We start from the raw sequence: 24234 nt of genomic DNA, 5'->3' as shown, positions 1-24234 counted from the left end.
TGCGGCTGTTCAGCAAGTTTAAAAACATTGCCGACGGCGTCTCCACTGTGCAGCACTGCCCAGCATAGCCTCACCTAACGCCATAATCATGGGCTGCTCCGTCATTATGATGTCTGCGGTAATGCACCATTTAAAGGCGTCAGCGTCTGCATTATCAGAACAAATTTTGGCAAAACCCGTGGCGTTAGGGTTTCCTGCAGTTCACGTGTTGATGCTTGCATGGTTTTCACAAGCTCCGGCAGGTTTTGAGTTTGCAATAACACGTCCTCAGAGAACGCTGGAGGTGATGCCGATCCCACTTCTGATGTCGGGACGGTAACACTTTTACTTCACTTTTTATTTAGAAACGTGTGGTTAGTTCCCAGTGGTTTATTATTCTGAGCTGTCTAGCCCGGGGACCCTCTTTATATTGGACCTGACCAGGGCTACAACTGACACACCTGTCAATCCATTGGAACCAACTAGTAGGCCTTGACTTATTACCAACAAATTTAAAAAAAAAGTGAAAGTAGAAAAAACAAAACAAAAAAAAAATTATTTTTTGCTTTTGCAGCGCATTTGCCGTCGTGTGTCTTAAACGCAATTTTCGTCTCACCGAGAAATGGGAAGTGCCGACAGGAATACACATACGCTCCTCGCAACCAATCCTTGGGCAATTTGGTCACTGAAGTGCAGTTAGCTAGGCAGCAGATTAAACGGTAGTATCCATTGCTCCTCATAAGGAAATACCTTTTTACTTCCAAACCATTATCTGCTGCGTGAAAGAGTTTGAAAAAATTCAAAGGACATAATATGTCTATAAATCTTCAAAACTTTTTTTCTGCAACACAATTAAAGTTATGCCTACCCATCGCCTGGAGGATCGCGGTCCGATAAACATGTTGTTTATAGACATTTGAAGTATCATTAGAAATTGACGGCCCAGTGCAAGGAGGCGTAGAATTCTTGGGACAGACGAATGTAAAGTAGTCTTGTTTGGTGGTGCAGAGTCTAAACAGTAAATACGGAATACCACATAGAAAAAAAGTTGTGTATAATGGTCTAAGCATCATGAAAAAGGCTATGCTACTATCCACCATAAGGAATACGTTTATAAAACCGACATATCAGCAGGAGAACGATCCAAAACATATGAGCAAGCTCGAATTAGCTTTTTTCCATGGAAAATTTGGAAAAAAAAGTCCTATAAAGTTAAACATTGGAGAATTATCCAAGCGGCACATCTCAGTTTAGCATAGATGGGTTCGATGCAGCAAAGGTGCAAAGCCATTATTGCCGATAAGGGGTTCACGACTAAGTATAAAGTCCTTAGAACCAAAGAAGACCTGAATTTGAAGCTTTAAATAATTTTGAATCGATAGGTTCTTATATTTAGTAATCACTGCTCTTTAAGTATTTCAAAAACTCCTTATCAGAGATTACCTGACCTTTCACTAAATATTCAACTATAAATATTGTTCTTCATTATTGTCTGATCACATTTGATCTGATAATTATTTGCTATAGCAATGTCTATAAGCAATTTATAAGCTGTGTGAGATGAAGTATGAAAATCATAACTTTAATTTAAAAAGCATTTAATAGAAAATTTAAAAATTAGAAATTGAAACTGCTTTTATCACAAATGAAGTTGTTTATTATTTAGGTGTTTAATTTTTTAACTTGAATTTCAAGCATAATTTAAAAGCATATTGTAAAAATTGTCAAATGATTCTAACGCAAAGAAGGCGACGTTTCCGACCCCCTAAAATATATGAATGTCTGGGATTCAGAACGATAAACGATAGACATAATTAGTAGTCTATGTTAATAACATTATCTTTAGAATACTTAATGTTAAGAAATGTTTCCAGTATAGAGAAACGTTTGAATAAACGTAGAAAAGGGACAAAGAGAGTGCCTATTATACATTCGAAAACGAACAAAGGCAAAAAGCGAGGTCCAAGCGAGATGGCTAGATGGACTGAGCATGACGCGGATGGGAAAAAGCTGATTTATTAATCGTTGAAAGCAAATACAATAAAAAAAATTAAAACTCGTTAGCCTGGCCGATATATGTACATATAAATTAATGACAAAAGTCCCAGTCAAAGATTATCATAACGAAATTTCAATTTATAAGTAGTACCCATTGGCTTTCACACACGATAATCCATTCAAATTTAGCGCCCGCTGTTTTTTTATTTTATCCGATTCCCAGTATTTAGATGTCCGACAGTTATCGATAACTATCGGCAAGTGGCTGTTGTGGGATAACGGGTCTTCAAATATCTGTTTAAAAATGAATGCATTTTGTATTTTCTTTATTATTTTTAAATATTCAATTAAGACATTTTTAATGGATTTCCTATAGTGTGCATTGGAGGGGCAAGGGTGTAAACTGTTTTTGTTTTGCATTTTTTATTCGTTGGATATTATTATGATGCCCATTATAGTTTGTTATGGGTGTAGACTATTTGGATATACATATGTATTTTGAAAAGTTATTCCATAGTTTACATTCATAAAAGTTCAATTACATCAATTATGTACTACAAACCTATTGCTGGTGAGTTCATTATTATTATTTTAGTTTATCGTGTGTGTGTGTTTGTGTGTGTGTGGGTGTATGTGTGTGTCTTTGTTTTATAAGTTATGTTTGAGACTGGCTAAATTTCTTTTATTAATATATATACGTAAGTGTAAATTTAATAAAATAACTCAAACTAAAAACGAAACTTAGGATATTAACTCAATTCAGTGCTGGGCTCTGCGCGACGGCTTCCAAAAAAATGCACGGAAAAACTTAATTGGTAAACATTAAATAACATTTGGATTCAAAATTTGCATTCTGCGAATTAGACAAACTGCTCAGAGCAGCCCTAGCTGTGGGGTTGGATGATTACACGACGGTTGGAGGACCAGCCTATCACATTGGAACACGACGCGCCAGCAAATACTCGGAGAACTGTTGTCCCCCCACGCTCGCCTCAATGGTGAATCCGGCATTCAAGAGGCGCGTCAGCACCTGGACCGAATTCAGCTTGCAATAGCCATTGAGGGGGAAGCGTATGATTTGTCCCCAATCGCCCTGATTCCAGGACACCCCACTGCGGCTCGATTGCGTTGCCTGGCTGGCCTCCGGGAAGAGCTCGTCGAGAAGCGCCCGTTCCGCCGACAGCATGATGCGCTCACCCAAATCGGGTGAGATATGCAGGGCCACGACCTCGTAATTGCACTCTGGCGCTGCGCTAGTCCGCGGGCTTGTCTTGATATGACGCGCAGGTGGTGTTGGTGTGGGTGGCGCCACCAAATAGTTGCCATTGCGTACACGATCCTTGCGCATGCTCTCCAACTGCTTAATCATGGCTAAGGGCAACAGACAGAACGAACATACGATTAGCATATAGGTATAGACTTTAAGAGTCGAGTTAGATGTACTCACGCTCCACTTCGTAGTAGCGAGCCTCCTCCAGTAGCAGCTCTAGGTCGGGAAAATCTTCGGCAATTAGAAGTCTTGAGTTTCTCATAAAGTTTAAAATGTGACGGAACATGCCACCATCACGATCGATGAAGTAGTGCTGCTTCAGTGAGTCCAGCACAATCGGTATTTGGCCATTAAAGAGTTTGGCCAATTTCGATTCGGGATACTTGGTGAGTGTCTCCAGAGAGCTAGTGTAAATAGTTCCACCCACATCGATATGCACGGGCGCAGTGTACCGCGAGGCAGCTGCCACACAGGGAATTCCTGTGATGGGTTTGTGGTTGCCATGCAAATAGGAACTGGCCCCGGCCGAGGCAGCCGATGCTGCAGCCGCTGCTGCCACTGCCGCTGCTCCGGGCAAACCCAGAGGCGTTGCTGAGGAACTGGCGGGTGGCGTGGGTGAAGAGGAATTTGAGATCGTTGGCGAGACGGTGGGTGAAGCACTGCACAAAACAAAAAGGCAATGAAAAACAAATACCGCCACAGTAAATACAAAGAAACTAGTTCAGTACCTGATTTTAATGTCGCTTCTGGCATAAATGCGCCCTGTGGATGACAAGTCGCGTGGCTCCAGGCCCTTTGCATCTCTTTCGCGCTCTCGATCCATATCGCATTTTTTCCTGCAAAATCAATAAGGAAAATAGAAAAAAGCAATTAATAGAGATTAGCTAATATAAGCATTATCTTATGTAAAAACCAAACCAAGGCATGAGAACCAATTTGTCCAAAAATATAACTAAAATTGACTTTTACTCTTGGTTACAGCAAACGTGACAACAAAACTGCCGCAAATCGTCTGGGGGACTGAGATGGAGATGGGGAATGAGACAAACGATATCGCTTACAGCTCCACAGGGTAACGTTAAAAATCACCCAACCACCACAAATACACACACAGGCATATAGGCATTTTGTAAATATATCTTTATATATGTATATAAGATACTATATTATGTCCATATGGGCTTAGCCTTTGTTTCTCAGCTGATTGTGTGGGAATATTTGGTTTTCATTGCGTTTAAACTCACTTATGCCCATGCCCGCCTCAAGGGGACCAACTCTCGGTCTCAGTCTCAATCGCTCCTCCAGCTCTCTGTCTCTATCTGCATTGGCTGTCTGGCAGAGCTTCATGTCGTGGACAAGACTAATCGCCAAAAACGTAGTCGAGTGGAGTTAATGTTGCATCGACACAGCCAGAGCCGCAGCCGCAGCCGCAGCCACAGCCATTGGTATGGCAATTGCCTCGAGTGGCTCAGCTCGATTTTCACACGAAAATCACGTTGATTTGAGCATCGTTATGGTCGCGGTATATACGCGAACTCTAATTATGAAGTGTCAGCTGCAATGCGTGCATCATGACGTATACGCAATCCGCAATGTAAACCAAGTCAAACAAATGTCGGACGTTTGATGGCCTCACTGCTGCCCGAACTGGCCGGCCTAGCCTGCTTAACATGCTTTCTGCCTTTAGATGCTATCTGTGTCTGGTCTGCTCAACCGTTTTGCCCATACAAATTAATAAAACTCAATCAACTTGTTCCCAACGAGTTAACCATTGACAAATGTGCAAAGTTCTTTGGCGCATTAGCCCTGCAGGTAGGTTCTCAGTTGCAAATGTCTCCTATACTCTTGAGGTAGTTTCGTTATATTATGGCGCTTGCGAATCAAGTCTATATAAAATAACTCATAAACTCTGCATACTCTTCTCCAGGGGTAAGTATATTAACTTTCAAAAGTTGATAACATTTCAGCACTGTAAAATAGTTCCATTAAAATGTTAATAAACTTCTTAACTGCAGAATCTGATTAAAATTCATTTTCTCAAAAAACACAAACGATTAAATTCACTGTAAACAATAATGATCAAATTCTCGATTATTTTTTAAAAACTATTGTTTTTACAATAATATAAATTTGAAAAGATTTTCACAGCTTAAAAAAGTTTTAAAAAACTATAATTTAATTTAACATTAAGTATGAAAAACTGTTAACTTTTTGCAAATTTTTAAACTTACATTAAAAGAAAAGAGAATAATTCAAATTCAAAATTGATCATAAGTGCCTTAGGCAAAGACCAAGAAATGCATATTTAGGGGAATCCCCAATTGCACCTTGTGTATTTATACGTATAAACTTTCAGCCTTGTTGGAGATGAAATCAATTAGATAGCTTAAGATTAAGAGGTTAAGGTTAGACTTAGAAAGAATCGTATATATATTCACCTATAATTGATTTGGACATAATTCTCGTCCTTAGGAACACAGGAAGAGTAAGTTTGACTGTGTTAGATCAATGGATTAGTGGACAAAAATAATATTACGAAATTTCAAATACATTTAACGAGTGCCCTAATAGTTCTTTGTCTAACTAATGAAAATCATGAATTAAGTAAGTGTGGAAAGCATTACTTTTGGTGAGGCCATTTAAGCCTGAAGTTATCTAGACCATCTCTACCCAAACGAAATGGTGGATACAAATGAATATATTCTAGACTTATGGATACCACATGTTAATCCAAGTTTATGGTGGATACAAATGAATATATTCTAGACTTTTCCAAGTTTATTATTCATTTGGCTAGTCTACTGAGAGTATCAATTCTTCGCCATTTGATTTCGACAATACAATTGAAGCATTCAGGTTACTAAACAAGTTTGCTTTTTTAAAATGTTTGAAGCCCTTGGGCCATCTGACTGGGGCTGGGTAATTACGATTTGATTAACTTTAACTACATGAACATTCAAATACATACGAATGAGAGAATGTCGACGAAAAAATGCCACAGAGACGGAGAGAAACGTAGTCGTCGTAAAATAGGGTTAGCAAAGCAAAGAAAAACGAAAAAAAAAAAAAACTTGCACAAAATAAATGCCTGGAAGGTATTCTCATGACCAGCTTGAGCAGAGGGAATGAAGATGGAGACGATGGAAAAGCGGAACGCAAATAGGTGTAAGGGATAGGGAATAGAGGATAGAGAGGATTGGTGTGGGATTTTATTAATTTACAGCAATTATCAAGCATGACTAATGCGTTCAATCAAACCATATAGAATGATGGCTTAATGGTGCAGTTCCAGAAATTCCAAAAGACTATCTCACTCTAGCCTCCCGCTCTCTCTCTCTCTTTGCCTGTATGTGATTCTGGTTCTATCATCTTCCTGGCCACAAAACAATTCAATTTCAATTGCTTTGCGGCCCACTTGAGCAGGTGCAGCAACAAGAACAAGAGTAAGGAGCACACCCACACACACACATGGCCACATCTCTATACGCCCAATGCTAACGGTATTGTATATAACACAAGCACTGCAGTTTGCATCCTATTCTAGGCCATTATGGCCTAAGGTTGTATCTTTTCTATGCCGTCTAGGCTGAGAAGGATGTAGAGGGAAGGATGAGGCAGAAGGAATGGCGGGGAGCAAGCGGGGGGAGAAGTTGTTCGCAGCGCCTTTGGTTACACTTGAGTTTATCATGAATTTTGAAGAGTTGCCATGTTGTTGTGTTTTCTGCAATCCCCAACTGCCACTCCCCCGCTATCTCTCTCTCTCTGTCTCTTTCTGTCACTCTGACATCTACGCCCACTCATTCATCCATCCACCTTTATCCTGCTGCATGCATTTTCGAATTTTCAGTTTTGGCCATTGTCATTAACTCTTAACTCTTGCTGATATTGCATTCACCAATTCTGCATATACATTTGTGCAGTTTTGTGTGTTTCATTCTACTCATGATGATGATGTTTACATGCAGCAGAGACAGTGACAGATGTAGGCCCAGAAATACTGAGATATAAAGTTGGGGGAAGAGAGAGAGAGAGAGAGAGAGAGAGAGAGGAAGATATAGGAAGAAGGCTTATTAGTTTGGCATTGTTTGAGATTGTGATTTTGAGGCTGGGTTGCCTTATCAGGTTGCTGCATGGCTGCTGGCTAAATCATTTTGTTCAAAAAAGGACCCAGAAGTGGCCGTTGGCACATGCTCAATCTTCACCAAAAAACAAAAAAAAAAAGCAAAATAAAGTAACCCTTGCCCTCACCTACTATCCCATCCTATTCCATCTCATTCCATCCATTTGGACCATCTCCCAAAATAGTACAAAAGCGAAAACAAAAGCCAAGAAATGAGCTCTAGAGCTAGAGAGTTCGCATACATACATACTTACATACGCTCACCTAGCAAAAGGATGTGGATAAGGGCAAAGCATTGGATAGGGGGGATGGGGGAAAGCAGTGAGGATGAGTCAGAACAGCAGACGTTGACGACTGCGACGTTGACGACGACGACGTCGACTTCGACTACAACGACGACGACGACGACGACGCTGACTATGTAACCCTACAAAATGTCCTGCGGCCAGCCAACCTTCCGCACACAAAGGCCAGACCCAGTCCCAGTCCCAATTCTCCGCCCCAGACAACCGTGAGTGTCCTGGCTGGTTTTGGCCAAGTAGTAAGTGCAAGCAAGATGGCTATATGAAAAAGGGCAAAAGCTGACTACGCCCGCGGCGATCGTTTGGAATTAGTGCGGAAATCATGGATGGATACGAAACGAACCAAGCAAGCAGTAAGCTGAGTTGCTCTTGCTCAATATACAGTGAGACTTCACTAAAGAAAACTGCACATCAAGTGATCAGTAATAAAGGATATTTAAATCTTGACTTAACCAATGTCACTATGTCAGACAACAAGAGCAAATATTGCGCATAAAGATCTATCGAATTATTACTGTACTTCGAAGTCCTAGTGTACTCCTTGTGGATGGCATTTTTTAGGGAGGCATTATCTGCCACACATGCCAATCCGAATTTTAATGCTTCTGGGAGAGATAAATCTTGGTATTAGGCAAATGAAATGTCATTCTTGACTATGAAGCCTTTACTCTCCCAGAAATCACCTCGGCAATCACTCGACTGAATAGCCGATCTTACCGTACGACCTTAAGCTTTGCTTGCCATCTCTCTGTGCCTCATGGGCATATAAGAAAAAGCGAGATCTTATTAGTAAGATCATTCGTGTCTTAGAAATTTCTATTGGTAATTGTTTTCCCATTCGTGTATTCACTGTAATTGTGTAAGGTGCTTGTTGCTGGGTATTGAAACTTGGGGTCTTGGTGGCTCTCGCTCTCTTATTCTTCCTCTGTATCTTGCTCTTTCACTCTATCAATCTCTCTCACTCTGGTTTTTGGTTAGTATGGGCTCCTCTAGGGCTTTCCTTGCTCGTACATATGAGTCCATGAGAATGTATGTACGTGTGTGTGTGTGTGTGTGAATGTGTGTGTTGGTGCCTCCTCATTCATTTATCCTTGCAGTGCTGAAGGCAATAGGAGGCAACAGCAACAACAACAACAACAAAAGAGCATGCTAGTAACCACAACAGCAAGGATTCTCCACAACGAGTTTGACTCTGACTCAGGACTCACGGAATGAGTGGGCAAGGTAAGGCAAGGCGTAAACTGTGCAATTGGTTAGGTAGGTGAAATAGTGAAGGAGAAAAAGAGGTGGAGCAGCGGAGGAGGAGGAGAAGCGAGGAAGAAAGAGAGCGAGCGAGATGGATGTGAGTGGGAGCGGTATTCTGTGTCCGTTTTGGCTTTGGCTTACCTTACCCGCACCGACTTCCCCTGGGCATATCCATATCCATTTCCATTCCCACTTCCACATATGACTGTGTGTGTGTGTGTGTGTGTGTGTCTGTTGTGCCTGCATTTAAAGATATCATACCTAAGTTGCTCCTACCTCGGGCAGAGCACAACAAACCAGAAAACAACAAGAACAACAAAAACAACAAAAAAGGAGAAGAAAAAGAAGAAGAAGTAGAAGTAGAAAAAAATCCAAAATGAAAGTTTTCGAGGCAAAACCTTATCTCAATTTTAAAACGCCTCAAGTCAAAGCTCAGACCCCGTCTACGTCTCAGTCGACGTCGCTGCACACACACACACACTCACACACACACAGGGAGCGAATTCTCCTCGAAAGTTAATACGAAAACATTGAGAATGTTGGCATTAAAGTTATGCCCAAAGATATGAGTGAGTGTGTGTGGGTGGGTGTGTGTGTGGGTGTGGGTGAGGTTGTCTATGTGTTTTGAAAAGATTTATCAAACTGCAACAGTTGCAACATGGCGGAGTAAACGAGATTAGGAAGTGAGAGAGAAGAGTGGTAGGAGCCATGGAAAGGGCTTTCCAATTAGGCAAAGGATAAAAAATGAGACGACTAACTCCCAGTGAACTGATCTGAGTGTGTATGTGTGTGTGTGTGTGCATAGCCAAGACAAACATAAAGAGAGAAATCACAAAATGTCCGTGGGCCAAGTTAAGAAGAATTCAATGCCTCAAGTAATGGCCAGGCATCTGCTTCTTGCAATGTTCCTCCACTCTGTCCACCCTCGTCCTCCATCTCTGCTGTTTCTCCTTGACTTGTTTTCGTTTCGCAGTTGGCCAAAATCAAAACGCTGATGAGCAGGCAAATGAAAAAGTTTCGCTTTTTTACTGTTTTTTTTCTTTCTTTTTTTTTTTTTGGACAAAGTAAAACACAAAAAGCCAAAAACTAGGAACCAGCTCACACACAAACACAGAGCAGAGAACTTCTGCGTCGTCTTTCGCCAAAGGGTCCACAAAATGCTGGAACTGCGGCATATGGGAAATCAGTCCTCGCTTTGGTCCTTCATTCTCTAGCTACGAAAATTGCTAGCCAAAGTTGCAGAATGTGTGCGCCCTAGCAAATTGTACAAATATATGCGATATATGTATGTACATACGTGTGTGTGGGTATGCGAATGTATGTGTGTGTGTGTGTGTGTGTGGGAGTCTAGCAAAGTTGAGTAAGCAGAGAGAGAGAGGTCCTAGTAGAGTCCTGAAGTCCTGGAGAGTATGCTGAAGCAGATATTAAAACGCTGCAAGGCTTTCAAAAATAAACTTTGAAAAATTTATTAGAAAATATTAAATAAAAACGACGATTGCGCTGCATATGGCGTAACAACTGAAGGAATATGAGAGGATATGTACATACTCCCATACACACACACATACACACATACATACATACATCTATTTTGGATGCCATCAGGCGGTAGGTGGTGAAGGGAGGTTTTGTAGGCAAACGTATTCTTATGCAGAACAAACATTACTTTTACTCCAACCAACCGACAGAATATATAGACATACGTACATATATGTATGTATATTGTTTTATTTTCTACTAAATCCAAAATTGAATTGTAAGTCAAATGCGCAAAAGATCAGCGTCAAACAGAAAATATTCACAAATGCTATGTGAGCTTATTATAAACAAATATGTTTACACAATTCTATAAAAAATGCACAGTGAAAAAAAGATTGCTTCATAAGAAGGATTCTCGCCAATTGCCCTTATATACATATTATATATATAATATACACATATTTGTGTACAAAAAAGTTAACCTTATTACCAGCAAAGTCTTTCTGTATGTCAGCCTACTGAAGTCCTCGGTTGATGAGTTGTCCAAGTCACCCAGTCATTTGGGCAACTGAACAACGAGGACCCGGGTTCGAATCCCAGACTAGTCTATGGATGTAGTTTTCGTCTAAGCCCAAGGCCTTAGTTGCCAGTGCTTGTAAAATATAGTTAGGTTGATAGTTTACAACTATATCCTATACTTATAATAATAATAATGTCAGCCTACTAAGTATGAGTGGATTAATAACTAAATTTTAAGCGAATATTTGACAAGTTAACATACTCAATAAAAAAAACTTCAATTAATTTTAATCAGAGCAAAGGACGATCGTGTAATCGTACATGAGAACCCAGGAAATATGGAAAAAGTCGACTAGTCTAATCCCTCAAAATATCAGATAAATTGACAAATGGATTCGCAAAAAGTTTTCAAATTTTCTAAAGTAGGCTGTGACGTTTTCAGAAAACAAATTTATAATATTAACCAGAGGGCCGGGGCTAACTTCGACCGCGTCAAAGTCCTTACCTATTAGCCATCAATGTGGAAGAACGTTTTATCTAAAAAGGCTTAAGCTTGAGAAAGAAAGGCCTACAATCATAGGAAATAACGAAGATATTGATCAAAGTCACTGTTTTCCACCGATCGTTCCTATGGGAGCTATATGATATAGTCACCCGATCTTTATCAAATTCGGCACAGTCATTAACATATATATTAAATTAAGAAATGTTTAATTTAAAAGCAATCGCGTTAAAAGTAACGAAGTTATTTACAAAAGTCACTGTTTTCGACCAATCGTTCCTATGGGAGCTATATGATATAGTCACCTGATCTTGATCAAATTTGGCATAGTCGCTTATAGGCGTAGTAAACTCTCTAATATTAAGTTTCACGATAATAGCATAGAAAATAAAGAAGTTATTGAGAAAGTCACTGTTTGTGACTTGGCCGTTTGTATGGGAGCTATATGATATAGTCACCCGATCTTGATCAAATTTGGCATAGTCGTTTATAGGCGTAGTAAACTCTCTAATATTAAGTTTCACGACAATAGCTCAGAAAATAACGAAGTTATTGAGAAAGTCACTGTTTGTGACTTGGCCGTTTGTATGGGAGCTATATGATATAGTGGTCCGATCCGGCTGAATCCGAGATATACAACGCCTGCAGTATATACAAGCCTACGTGCAAAATTTCAGCTCTGTAGCTCTTACGGTCTAGGAGGAGTTTGCGTTGATCCAGACGGACGGACGGACGGACGGACGGACATGGCTAGTTGAACTCGTCTCGTCGTGCTGATCAAGAATATATATACTTTGTATGGTCGGAGATGCTTCGTTCTATGCGTTGCACACTTCTGACCAAAATTAATATACCCTTTTTGCAAGGGTATAAAAATGTCTTATAAATTAATAAGGAACAATCTTTCTTTTTTTCTATAAGTTCATTGCAATTCCTCCTGGAGCAACAAGTTTCTGTAAGGACTCGAATCCCATTTACACCTTTCAATTTCAATCTGGTCGCTTCATTTTAAAACTAAATTAATGTTTTATTACCAAGACTGTAGGTTAAATATTTCAAGGGAAAGAATGAAATAGTCGACTCCAAATTATTGTTTTTTTCAAAATTGGCAACCTTTGTACAGCATTATCATCAAATTTACCCTTCACTAGACTATGGACAATGTCCCTTTCTGATAAAAATTTTACTCAAAAGATTTGAGAGCCTAAATATAATCTCATAAAAGTTTCATATATTTATCCAAATTTATAAATAATCAAAATTAACAAAAATTGTTGTTAAAATGTCATTAAGATATAGTCAATTAATTTCTGATCCAATATTGCACAAAAGTTGTTCACTAGAAGTCAAAATGGACATGGACTTCCTCTGTTTTAGGGCACGACACCGTCAAATCACAAATGACATTTATTGAGGCCAACCACTGTCAAGGACTCGCTCCTACTCACGCCCATCTCTACTTTGAGTAGGGCGAAAATATCATGAAATGTTATATCCTTTTGTATTATTGCAGTTTTCGAATTCTACTTTTGAATTTCCTCATTCTCACTTCTCAAATACAACGAAGTAAAATGATATCCTGTAAACGTTGTTATGCCTTTTACCACTTTCTCGCTAAAAACGTTTAAACACTGAATCCCTCCGATCTGATATTAATATTGTTTTTATCCTTATTATTCTTGCCCATGACTTAACAATCTTGTCTTCGATCCTGGCTAATATTATTACCAACCGAGAGAAAAACTGTCTTTCATTTCAATGTACATATGTATGTATATTCTATAGATTCTCAGCTACATATACATATATATAAATCTATATAGTTTTTCTTCCTCTGTAGCGTATATTTACATACAACAGAACAAAACAAAAAAAAAAAAAACTGAAATTGGAATGAAATTGTTAAACCTGCTGCTTAATCAGCCGTACATAATAATTAACAGGCAGCATTTCCAGTCGAGTGGCGCTCAAACAGTATCTACATAGAACCACAAGGAGAAGTGCATTGAAGGCTTCTCCCTTTCTCGCTCTCTTGCAGCTCCATCTCTGTCGGTTTTTGCTGCAACTGGCAGGCAATGCCAATGCCAATTCGTATTTCCTAATTGGTGCAATTTGCGTGTGCATATTGCAACCATCCAACCGACGATAACAACAACAATACATACCAACAACAACAACAACAACGACAACACAACAACAACAAAATGCAACACAAAAGCAGGTGCAGCAACTGGGAAACCAAGTAACTGCGGCTTAACTGCATCAAGGGGCATATAAGACTGTACTCTAGCGCAACGAACAAATAATTACCACTATTAAAAATATATAAAAATGCAATTAATCATAATAATAAAAAAAACATTTATATAACAAATGCATTTACATTAAATTCTTAATTGAGCATATCTCCAAGCAAACTAGTCAGTCATTTATGGTTTAATTTGGTTATATAGTTTAATAGAATTCTAAGTACTATTTGGTAAGTAACTAAGCGAAGGTAACATAAACTTAAAAATTGCAACCTGTGCTTTGGTTTTCTTCACTTTATTTGCTTATAATTCTCAACTAGTTTCAACGTTGTGTTAATTATATAAATTTGAATTCAAAAGTTTAATAAGAAAGATGTTTTTATATATTAAATTTGATTATCTAAGATAAGTCAGAGTTACAGAGGAAGAAAAGCATTGAATCTTTAACTTTTCAGAGCTTCATTTTTCAAATTGGATCCTTATACTTTTGTGTGTTCCCAAATATTGATGTAAAGAATTTGAAACAGAGTGAAGTCAAAAAGACTCCAACAGAGTAAAGTCAATTGTTTCACAAAGACTTTAGTTATTTCATAGTAAGATGTGAAGTCGGTTCTTAGAAAAGGATAAAGATTGAACCAGCAAAGGCAATAACTAGCACATTAACCGACAAATAATAATTTAAATTTATAAATATCAAGGATCACTATCTAGATCCAAAAAATGTGTCGACTTGAATTATATCGAGGATTGTTATACTTAGGTTCACAAAAAAAACTGTCTTGTGTGAAATTTTAAGAGCATTTAGAATGCACCTAAATATATCCTTGTTCCAGTTTTTATGTTAATGGTATCAACATCTGAAAGCTGTTGCCTGTTGTTGTTGATAGCTGTCTTCTTACAATCAGCAGATTAATGAATGAATCAAATATTGAAAAACATTTCGACCTTTTCTTTAATCAAATAAATGTTAAAGTGAGGGTAATCGGCCAGTCGATTTGCAATTTATTTTATTTGTTACCAGAACCAGGCGGCTAAGTGGCAAATTGCCATAGCAATGGCATTCTGTTGATGCTGGTAATGATGCCGAATTGCAGCCTTAATTAACACACAGCGCGTTAAGCGCTTTTGTGATCGAGCTCAGAGAGTCTGTGCTCTCGGAATGGGACAGAACAAGGAGCAGGAGCAGGAGCTGAAGCAGAAGGAGAAGGAGATAGAGAAGGAGGTGGGAACTAACCACCATTGGATAAGGAGGCACAGACCGAGGCAGAGTCGGTGGTTGCCAAGAGCTACCGACAGCGATTGCCATTGAAATGCACATTCAGCAACAGCTTTTGACTACTCAAACGTAATGGAAATCACTTTTTGGTTTTATCAATGCACAGGTGCAAGTAGCTGAAGCTGAAAACGCAGAATGAAAACAAATTAGCTGCCGTGTGGCACGTGTGCGAATTGTGTGGCACAAACAAACAAGATTGCGACGACCCCGCCTCCTTTGCTTGGCTCTGCTTTGGTATCGAATGGCGGAATGGCGGGCACACAAGTCGCACACAAAAACACAAAACAAAGCGAAAAAACAATGGCAGAAAAGCAAAGGCAAAAGGCAAAAGCAAAAACCAGTTGCTTCGATTCAAGAAAGAGACAGAGCCAGAGAGTGAGAGAGGAAGAGGCTGTCGCGACAAGCGAAGGTCGCTGGCAGGGCACCACCAACAGGCCCCCAAAAACAGCTTCAGCCCCCACAGATTCCCCTCTTATGTTCGTCCTGCTTTTGTTTGGCTTTTATTTGAATACGATTTTCGACTGCAGTCTCGCTTTTGAACTTTGCCTCCTGACTTGGCTCCGATTCTACTCGCTTCTCACACAGCTTGTCGATTCGCTGAATATTTTGTGTTGTGTGTTTGTGTGTGTGTGTGTGTGCGAGTGTGTTGTTTGTAGTGGCCTTGGGGTCATTTTGGCCGCTTAGTTTTTTGGACCTGGCCGGTCACAATCGCACCACCATCGTATTTAATAGCCTTTAAGGTAGAAAAAATAATGCGACTCGTTCTCCTCAGAGTCATCGTCGTCGTCGTCGTCGGCGTCGTCGTCGTCGTCTGCACACATAACTCAGCCCAGGGCTAAGGTTGCCCAAAAATGCCCGTGGACTTTGTATGATTTTTTTTTTTTTTTTTTTTGTACTCTTCGTACTTTTGTTTATTTCTCCTTTGGTGCGGGTACACTGGGAGTAGCAGCACTTGAGGCAGATCATTTTTTTTTTCTTCTTCTCTTCTCTTTTTTTTTTTTTTTTAAACAGTCTTCGTTTATGGCGCACAATTTCTGACTTGGCATGTGGGAGAGACGAAAATCAGTTGCCCGAGGCTCTTTTTTTGGCCAACAAAATAACAACAGCAACAACAACAACACCAACTACAACAGAAAGAGGTTGATTTTGTGGCATGCAACTTGGATGGTTACCAGGTCTCGGTCGGTCGGTCGGTCGGTCGGTCGGATTGTCGGTCGAATCGTTGTTGAGTGAAAATTCGTTTATTACAGAATCTTTTTTTGAACTAATTTGGATTGTTTGATAAGATTGTTGTTGTGTTTTTTTTTCACTTACCGTTTGGGGCAAGAGGAATCCACCGTCAACGGTGATCTTTGATCCAATGCAACAAATGGAGTTCTGTGGAGCAGGAAACGAAATACATATGTTAAGTGGTATCGAATATAGACTTTCTCTAAATTATAGAAAAATAAATGTAAATGTTTGCCTGAGGCACAACTAAAGGCACCCGCATAATAATTAATTGTAAATTGTTATTATTATTTTTGTCTTTAACTTTCTACATAAATTTGGATCAGCAAAAGGGCTGCCTTCGGAAACTTTAGAGTATGTGTTTGTTTGTTAGATTGTTTTGACAACTTGGAACTCACAAAAAGGTTGGAATATTTAGGAAATGCACTTTAGCTGTTTTCTCTCTTACAACGCACGTAGACAATCAATTACGATTCGTTTTATTTCCCGCTATTTCCGGCAATTCTATCTCAACTTCCGTTTTCGCTTCTTTGGTATTGGCAAAAAAGAAACCGCAAGTGCAAGCTGCTGCCGTTAAATGTTTACTTCCGTTTAGCGGTTGCTTTTGCCGACTATTTCTGTGTGTGTGTGCGACTGTGTTTAGTTTTGTTGCCTACTTTCAAGCGCTCGCACTTGCATTCGCGTCGACGGTTGGAAACTAACTGAAATGCTGAAATTTTCGAAATTTCAATCCTTATCAGGTTGAGGCCACGAACATGTATCTTGCAGATACTTCAAACATGTATCGTGCAGATACTTCGAACTCATACAAAACGCTTCGAACTCATACGAAAACAGTTTAAGTTGCCGCGCATTGCAGTAAAGGATGTATAAAATAATGCAGGGCTTTGGTGGACTTTTTGGGAGGATACAAATTCAGATGGTTTACCTAATTTTGGATTCTAGGATTGCTCAGATTAATTAGGATGTTGGATGTCTCGCAGGAACTGTTTACTGTATGTTGCCGGTTTGATGTCGAACAGGTTCGAAACGGAGTGACTCGAGACTGAAGCCGGCGACCTTGAGATGTATGTATGTAGATTTGTGTACTCGTGTGTGTGTGTGAATGAGTTACGTGCATGTGTGTCTGTGTGTGAGAGAGTGTTTGACGGTGTGTGAGCGTTTAATTTGAATTGTCTATTTCCGGTTGATGGTGTTGTTGTAACTGTAAATAAAAGCAATTATGTATGTATGTGAATAAAATGCAAAAAGAATGGAAATTCTTCTATATAGATTCTAGACTCTATCTCTCTCTCTCTCTCTCTTACTCGCGAGATCGATCTCTCATGCTGTTAATGTCAAAGCCAGTTTGCTTTGTTGCAGCCTCTGGCTAGGGTAGTGGGGCGTATGTTGGAGGCTATATCCCGCCCAGTTACAGTAAGATTCGATGTATTTTTGCGATTGTCTCTATATCTATATCTATGGGGTGTATGTATGTGTGTGTGTGTGTGTGTTTGTGTTAATGACAAAGCATAGAACGCTGAGGGCCCCCTGGCCAAACGAAATGAAACTTTGTGCGGCATCACAGCTACAGCTCCCCAAAAGCAAAGAGACAGACAGAAAGAGAGAGCGAGAGAGATAGAGAACCAGAGACTTTGAAGCAGTAGAAAGATGAACGGGGCAACAGCGGAACAGCAATGCCTTAGGGATCCAAAAGGCGACTGCGACTGAGACTGAGACTGCGACGACGACGACGACGGCTACGAAACGAAGGCAGCTGAAATATTTTGCTGCCCTTGGGGCATGCAAAGAAAAACTTGTGATAAATATGCCTCAGGCTAAGTTTCAAAACATATATAGAGCAGGCGGGGGGGTGAGACCGAAAGGGAGAGATAGAACAGGGATGGAAATAATGGTAAAGAGTAAAGAAATGCTAGTACAACTACAGTAAGGATTGCATTTAGACAGCTGTAATTAAAATGAGTGAGAAGTTTTAACACCCCTTCCCCTTAGCCATCTCCCACCACCGTTGGGACACACCAATCTTCGCCTTGCTTCCCCCCTCCCCTCTATCATCATTCACGCATTTATGTCGCATTCGCATCATTTTTCATTGGCAATTGTTTCGCTTTGCCTTGGGCCATATTAATTTTCGTACATACTTCATATTATTTTGCTATTTGCATACAAGTTGCCTTACCCCTCCCCCCTGGGCATTGTGATAGTAGCAACTATGTATGTGCCCACATATATGAATATATAGGGTATGCATGTGGGATCGTGATTCTCTTACTCTATCGCCAGTGACATTTCAATTTTTCATATTCTACGACGAGTTGTTGGAAATTGTTGCAATTTTATCGCTCATTTCACTCATTGTGAATGGCAATACGAATGTGGGTGAGGGGTAGGTGATAAGGGGGGATGGGAGGGTGGTTAGGTAAAGGACTTTTATTGTTTCGAGTGAATGAATCGTCGGTTGTGGGGGTATGAGGCAGCCTTTTATTTTGATGTCGCTTTGGGTTTTTGCCATTTTAAATATTTTTTTAATCACAAGCTCACGCACACACACACACACCCATGCCAGCCACCCACACCGACACACATACGCAGTCACGGCTCACTCATACATACATATGGCAATATTTCAAGCCAATTTGCTGCAGTTAGCCGCCAGCGGACTGGCAACAAAATAATTCGACAAAATGTGTGCGGCGCGCTTTATGCTTTATGTTTGGTTAGCTTCAGGGCAGCAAAAGAGAGGGGAGGGGAATGGGACAGAGTGGGGGAGTCCGTGGTACGGAGTGGGTGGATTGTTTTGGGTTGCAAGGTGGTCAAATGATATGTATGGAAGTCAAACTTATCAGCTTTTTGGTCTTCATCTGGCAATTTCTTGTAATAAGATTTGTAATTGCTTTGCTCCCCCCACCCCCCTTCTTTAGCCTCATCCAATGTCAGGGCTCACTTCCACGCCCATTTATGGCATATTTATTCACGTAAATATGTAGTTTTTCATGGTTTGTGCATTTGCATGTTAATCAATATGGATTCGTGTATTTGTGGGCAAACAAACACAAAATGCCAATCCATATGCTCAGAATTTCCGCAATTTACACATGTATACACACATATATATATATATATATATATGTATGTATATATATTGTATTTTTTTGTTGTTCCGTTCAACCATCATCATTATTATTATTATTATTTACCACCACACACATACAAACACATGAGTGTGTGTGTGTATATTTTAAATATTTTTTATTATTAACAACGCAGAGAGTGAAAAAAAAGAAGGCTCATAAAATTCACAATGCCTGCCTTTAGGCCTTTTACTTAATGATGCCATTTTTGCGCCGCCAACTGAAATTCGCGTTAAATTTTTTAACACACGACTGAACTGCAGCAACAAATACAACATACCGATACATATACACACACACATACATCCATATATGTATGTATGTATTTAGGTCTACAGCACATATTTATGACCATATCGAGTCATTTCACTTACATTTGTTTGTTAATGATGCTAAAGTGACTCATACGCATTGTTGACATAAACAAAATGTTTTAGATCATTCTGTGCTCAACCAAGAACTTGTGGTTATCAAGTATTTCTTGCTCTGATTCTGATAAGACACACACGCCACAAGACTAAAGGTGTGACAGACAGTTTCAAAGCCCCTCATGTGATATATGGAGACATTTTGTTAGTTTCCTGAAGCAACTTTAAAAGAGGTATAACCCTTGAGTCTCATTGAATGACTTTATACTCTCTAGACTTCTAAAAATGTATATTTGTATGTATATTGCTTATTTGCCGTCCCACTGAAACTCAAACAACTCTTGTAGAGATATTTACAACAATTAGTCAGATGTAATGCGGAAGAGAAGACCTTTCCGACCGAATAAGGTATACATGTTCTTGATCAGCCGATAACACCATAACCGCCTGTTCTAAGCCTTCCAAATATATTTAACAAAAACAACAATATCTATGCAATCTAGCGAAAATATCGGGGGATACACTTTTGCAATTGAATAGAAAGTCTGGAGTTTGTGATAGAATTATAAATATTACCTCAATACTTGGCTTACTTTTATTTGTTTACTTCAATGCATACCTACTAAATAGATTCAAGTGTTCTAATGATTCTTCTATACCACATTACACCGCTATCAAGCCTGCCCCCCTAACCCACACCACCTTCTAATATCTTGAACCAAGAGCAATTTTTACAAATTTTGAAATTGTGTAAATCAATTGTATGCCCAATTGCACAAGCAGAAGTTCTATTGGCCTTATATCTAGATTCATTTATTACAAATACTTAACAACAGAAGAACTCGGAAAATATACTCCCTTGCTGGGCTTTTTAAACTTATTGAGAAATTTTTAAAAAATTTATCTAATTGATGAAGATTGGGTGACTATATCATATAGCTCCCATAGGACCGATCGGTTGAAAACAGTGACTATGATCAATATCTTCGTTATTTCCTATGATTGTAGGCCATTCTTTTGCAAACATAAGTCTTTTTAGATAAAACGTTCTTCCACATTGATGGCTAATAGGTAAGGAAAGAGTTACCAAAAAAGTTGCAAGGGTATACAAACTTTGACGCGGTCGAAGTTAGCCTCGGCCCTCTGGTTAGCTCTAATATGTATTTTAACTACCTGATACTTAGAAATGACACTTCAGGCATAAATAAAAATATTTAGACGACATCAGAAAAGACCATATTAAAGAAAGATGTGGAAAGATCCAGTACATAATAGTATGTTGAATCGTATCAAAGCTACCTGGACTTACTGTCGGTCGAATTTCAAGGCTTGAAAGCCTTTTAATGTAAGACATTGAAGCTTGGAGGACCATCCAGTTAAGCTTCAACAGAAAATGGCCTGGAGTCGGTTTGCTTTCAACATTTTTTATATGTCAGCAAGTTGATATATTGGAGTTTATTTCATATGATATAGTAACAGATTGACTGTCATTCCATACACTTGGAGAAAATACCATAGAGTTGAAGAAATTTGCTATTTTTCAGTAAGATTTTTCTAGTATTTGTTTTCCCATTTGAGTGATAATCTTTGATAGGTTTGATAGTCTAATCTAGATATAAAAATATAAAACAAAATAGTCTTTTGGAAATGTTTCTATTAATATAGATATTTGATTTGATTTGCTTTTCGTATACAACTTTCTATAGCATTTTTAGCTCAGTGTGTCATAATTATAATTTTCGTTCATGATTGAGCAACTTTCTGTGGCTATGATAAAACCAACCGAGAGGCAATTCAACTGCAATTGCGGACATCCTTCTGTCGTTAACAATGCGTGACATTTATCATTAACTGAACTGCATACATACATACATTCATACATATATACTGCCTGACATATGAGACTAACTTTTCAAAAAAGAAAAAAAAAACCATACGGGACTGTACATAACAATATGTGTATGTATGTATGTGTGCATTGTGCCTGTGTGTGTGCATAATTTTTAATGATTTACAAACTAGCCCCTAGCTTAAAAACTGACAGTTGATATCATCCAAAGACAGGCGGTATGAGGGAAATATAATGCAAAAAAGCAAAAATCGCCGCCAGTTATGAATGAGAGACGAAACGATGAAGAAGAGAGACCAGTTCTTCTGTTCTTCATTTCCAGGTTTTCGGGGTGCAAAAGAAATGCAAAGGAAGGAGAACGGAAAAGGATTGCTCGAACATGCAACTTAGGAATGGCGGGAAGTAAGGTAGGCTTACATATGTGTGTGTGTGTGTTTGTGTGTATATATGTAGTAGCAGTAGAAGAACTGCACTGAAGGCGACGACAAAAACAAAAAAAAAAAAATACAGTGGAAGTTAAAAATAAGTTAACTTAAATTTTGCTGCAGGGCTTCTCTGTTGCATTTTGCATATAATGAGGGTGCCCACATGGCGGAGCGGGCTTGCTGCTGGTTCCCCTTGTCACCTGGCCGCAATTTTGGAGACAATTACAAAGGACAAAACGTCAACTGTGATTGTGGCCATAAACATACACAGACACACACGCACACTCACACTCAGTCAAACACACACGTTATACCAGTTGGTAGTCATAATTATAGGATGGTCAAAGCAATTTTTGTTATTTTTAAATTATGTTTTATACACTGCAATTTGTTGGCAGCTGTAGCAACAATTGACCCACTGCATCTCCTTTGGTCCCGCCACCAAATGTCAACCAAACAAAACACTTGTCCAAACAGTCCAACCTGGCCCACCCACCCATCGAAGCGCTTGTCATCCACCCACCGCGCCACATTCATATGTGTATGTGCAACAAGTTAGTAAGTGAATAACAAAGCGAGAACAAAACAAAAAAATATCTATGTTATTCACCTGCTTCCCTTCCGCTTTGGTGGACACACTAAAAGAGACTAAAAAGGGGGTCTAAACATTAGCGGGGAGTTCACTGTTGCGACTTGGCCCAAACATGTTGCTGGCAAACATGTTGCAAGCGTTATCAGCTGGAACGTAAACACAACCACCAACCGTGGTTCCACATTTCAGCGAGCAAAGCCAAACCAAAATATGTGTTTCTCAACATCTATTCTTATCCAAACCTCTAAGCTGCTCCAAAAGTATGAAATACGGTCACCTTTTCGTCTAGTGTTGGTTAAATATCAGGCTATTGCTAACGCCACTTCGATTTGACCTACAAAACTCTTTTGTGGGTTTAGATAGATTATATTATTGAAAATGAAAATATCGCAAAAACCAATATCGTTCCAGTGTTGGAAAAGATGTTTGGTGAACTGCTTTCTCTTATCTACAACATTAGATGCTTAACTTTCACCGATTCTAGAGCCATCGTAATAGCCAACTTTACTTTGTTGCAGATTTACGATTTTAGAAGCAGTGTGCAAGCCCCTAGTAAGCAAAGAAGACAGCAAACTAAGTATCCATATCCGCAACTCAGAGCTAAAACCCGTCAGACAACCGAACGGGAACTCCCCGCACCCGGCATGGCACCCCGCCGCAACATTCACCTTCTCCTGCCTGCGTTTGGCCGGAGGGCATTCGCTTGTAATTATAATATTTCAACCCAAATGTGACCTAAGGCCATGCGCCAATGATGGATTTCAACTCTCTGCTCTGGCTCTGGCTCTCTGCCTCGGTCGCTGCCTCAGCATATATAATATTGCCGAGGTGTGCCGCTGTTCCGAATTTGTTGTCGATGTTGCTGCTGCTGCCGCTGCTGCTGCCGATGTTGTTGTTGTTTCTGTTGTTGTTAGCTGTGCAATTTGTGGCCTGGGGGTCCAGCGGATTGGCCTGGAGCCATACATGTGAATAAAATTACATTCACTATTTTATATAGACGATATATGTATACATATTTGAATTGTTATGTATGTATGTATGTTTGTATGTGGGGAATGTATATAAGTATCTGGGATAGAGAGAAAATCGTATGTAGGTAGAAATAATTGAATTGGTACCATCAGCTAAATCACTGTGAACCGACAGAGTCAGGGCAATAACAAGATTAGATCATAGTTCGGACCAAAGTAGTCGTAGTAGTAGTAGTTGTAGAAGAAGGAGAAAGAAGAAGAAGTAGAAGTAGAAATATGGCCGCTGGCCATCTCACAATGGAAAAGGGTAAAACATAAACGAAGCACTGCCACTGACAATCCACAATCCACTAACCAAAGTCTCTCACCTCCCCCGTCAACCCATTTATTCCTCTTTCTCTCTCTCTCTCTCTGTCTCCTTCTCTTATGTCTCACACTCAACATTTGTATTTATGCCAGCTGAACATTAATCAAGCCAAACAACCAAATAACTTATGGCCATGGCTAATAGAGACATTGCCAGTTGGTTAGTTGGGAAGGCTGGGATGATGGCTTTGCTAACCAAAACAGAAACTGAAACTTTTCTCTCTCCCTCCAGTTGGTTGTTGGTGTTGGTCGAAGTGTGAGTGTGTGTGTGTGTGTGTGTGTGTGTGTGTCTAGGTGTACAAATAATAGCTGGACTATCATTTTAAGCAATTGACACAGATTTCCCCACTCGGTTATAACTTA

The 24234-nt window shown here is 39.5% G+C and overlaps 1 protein-coding gene across 1 annotated transcript; it reads right to left on the bottom strand.

Annotated features, from left to right (window-relative positions):
• Positions 1-2286: 2286 nt before the first annotated feature.
• On the bottom strand, positions 2287-16855 carry twz (BTB/POZ domain-containing protein twz). The gene is made up of 5 exons (XM_068290494.1): positions 16568-16855; positions 16254-16316; positions 3976-4083; positions 3425-3906; positions 2287-3348 (listed from the first exon to the last, which is right to left on the bottom strand). Exons 3-5 carry the CDS (start codon positions 4068-4070, stop codon positions 2909-2911), a joined length of 1017 nt encoding a protein of 338 aa, XP_068146595.1. The 5' UTR covers positions 4071-4083; positions 16254-16316; positions 16568-16855; the 3' UTR covers positions 2287-2908.
• Between the last annotated feature and the right edge of the window lie 7379 nt (positions 16856-24234).

This window comes from Drosophila tropicalis, unplaced genomic scaffold (assembly GCF_018151085.1).
Source record: "Drosophila tropicalis isolate 14030-0801.00 unplaced genomic scaffold, ASM1815108v1 contig_593, whole genome shotgun sequence".
Taxonomy (NCBI): Eukaryota; Metazoa; Arthropoda; class Insecta; order Diptera; family Drosophilidae; genus Drosophila; species Drosophila tropicalis.
This window is presented reverse-complemented; position numbering and strand designations above follow the sequence as displayed.

What these genes read in the sequence shown, in the direction of transcription:
- twz (XM_068290494.1), bottom strand. Translation starts at nt 4,070, where the DNA reads ATGGATCGAGAGCGCGAAAGAGATGCAAAGGGCCTGGAGCCACGCGAC. An exon ending in AGAAGCGACATTAAAATCAG is followed by an intron (nt 3,907 to 3,975) that starts GTACTGAACTAG and finishes TGTTTTGTGCAG; the next exon opens with TGCTTCACCCACCGTCTCGC. An exon ending in TCGCTACTACGAAGTGGAGC is followed by an intron (nt 3,349 to 3,424) that starts GTGAGTACATCT and finishes TGTTGCCCTTAG; the next exon opens with CCATGATTAAGCAGTTGGAG.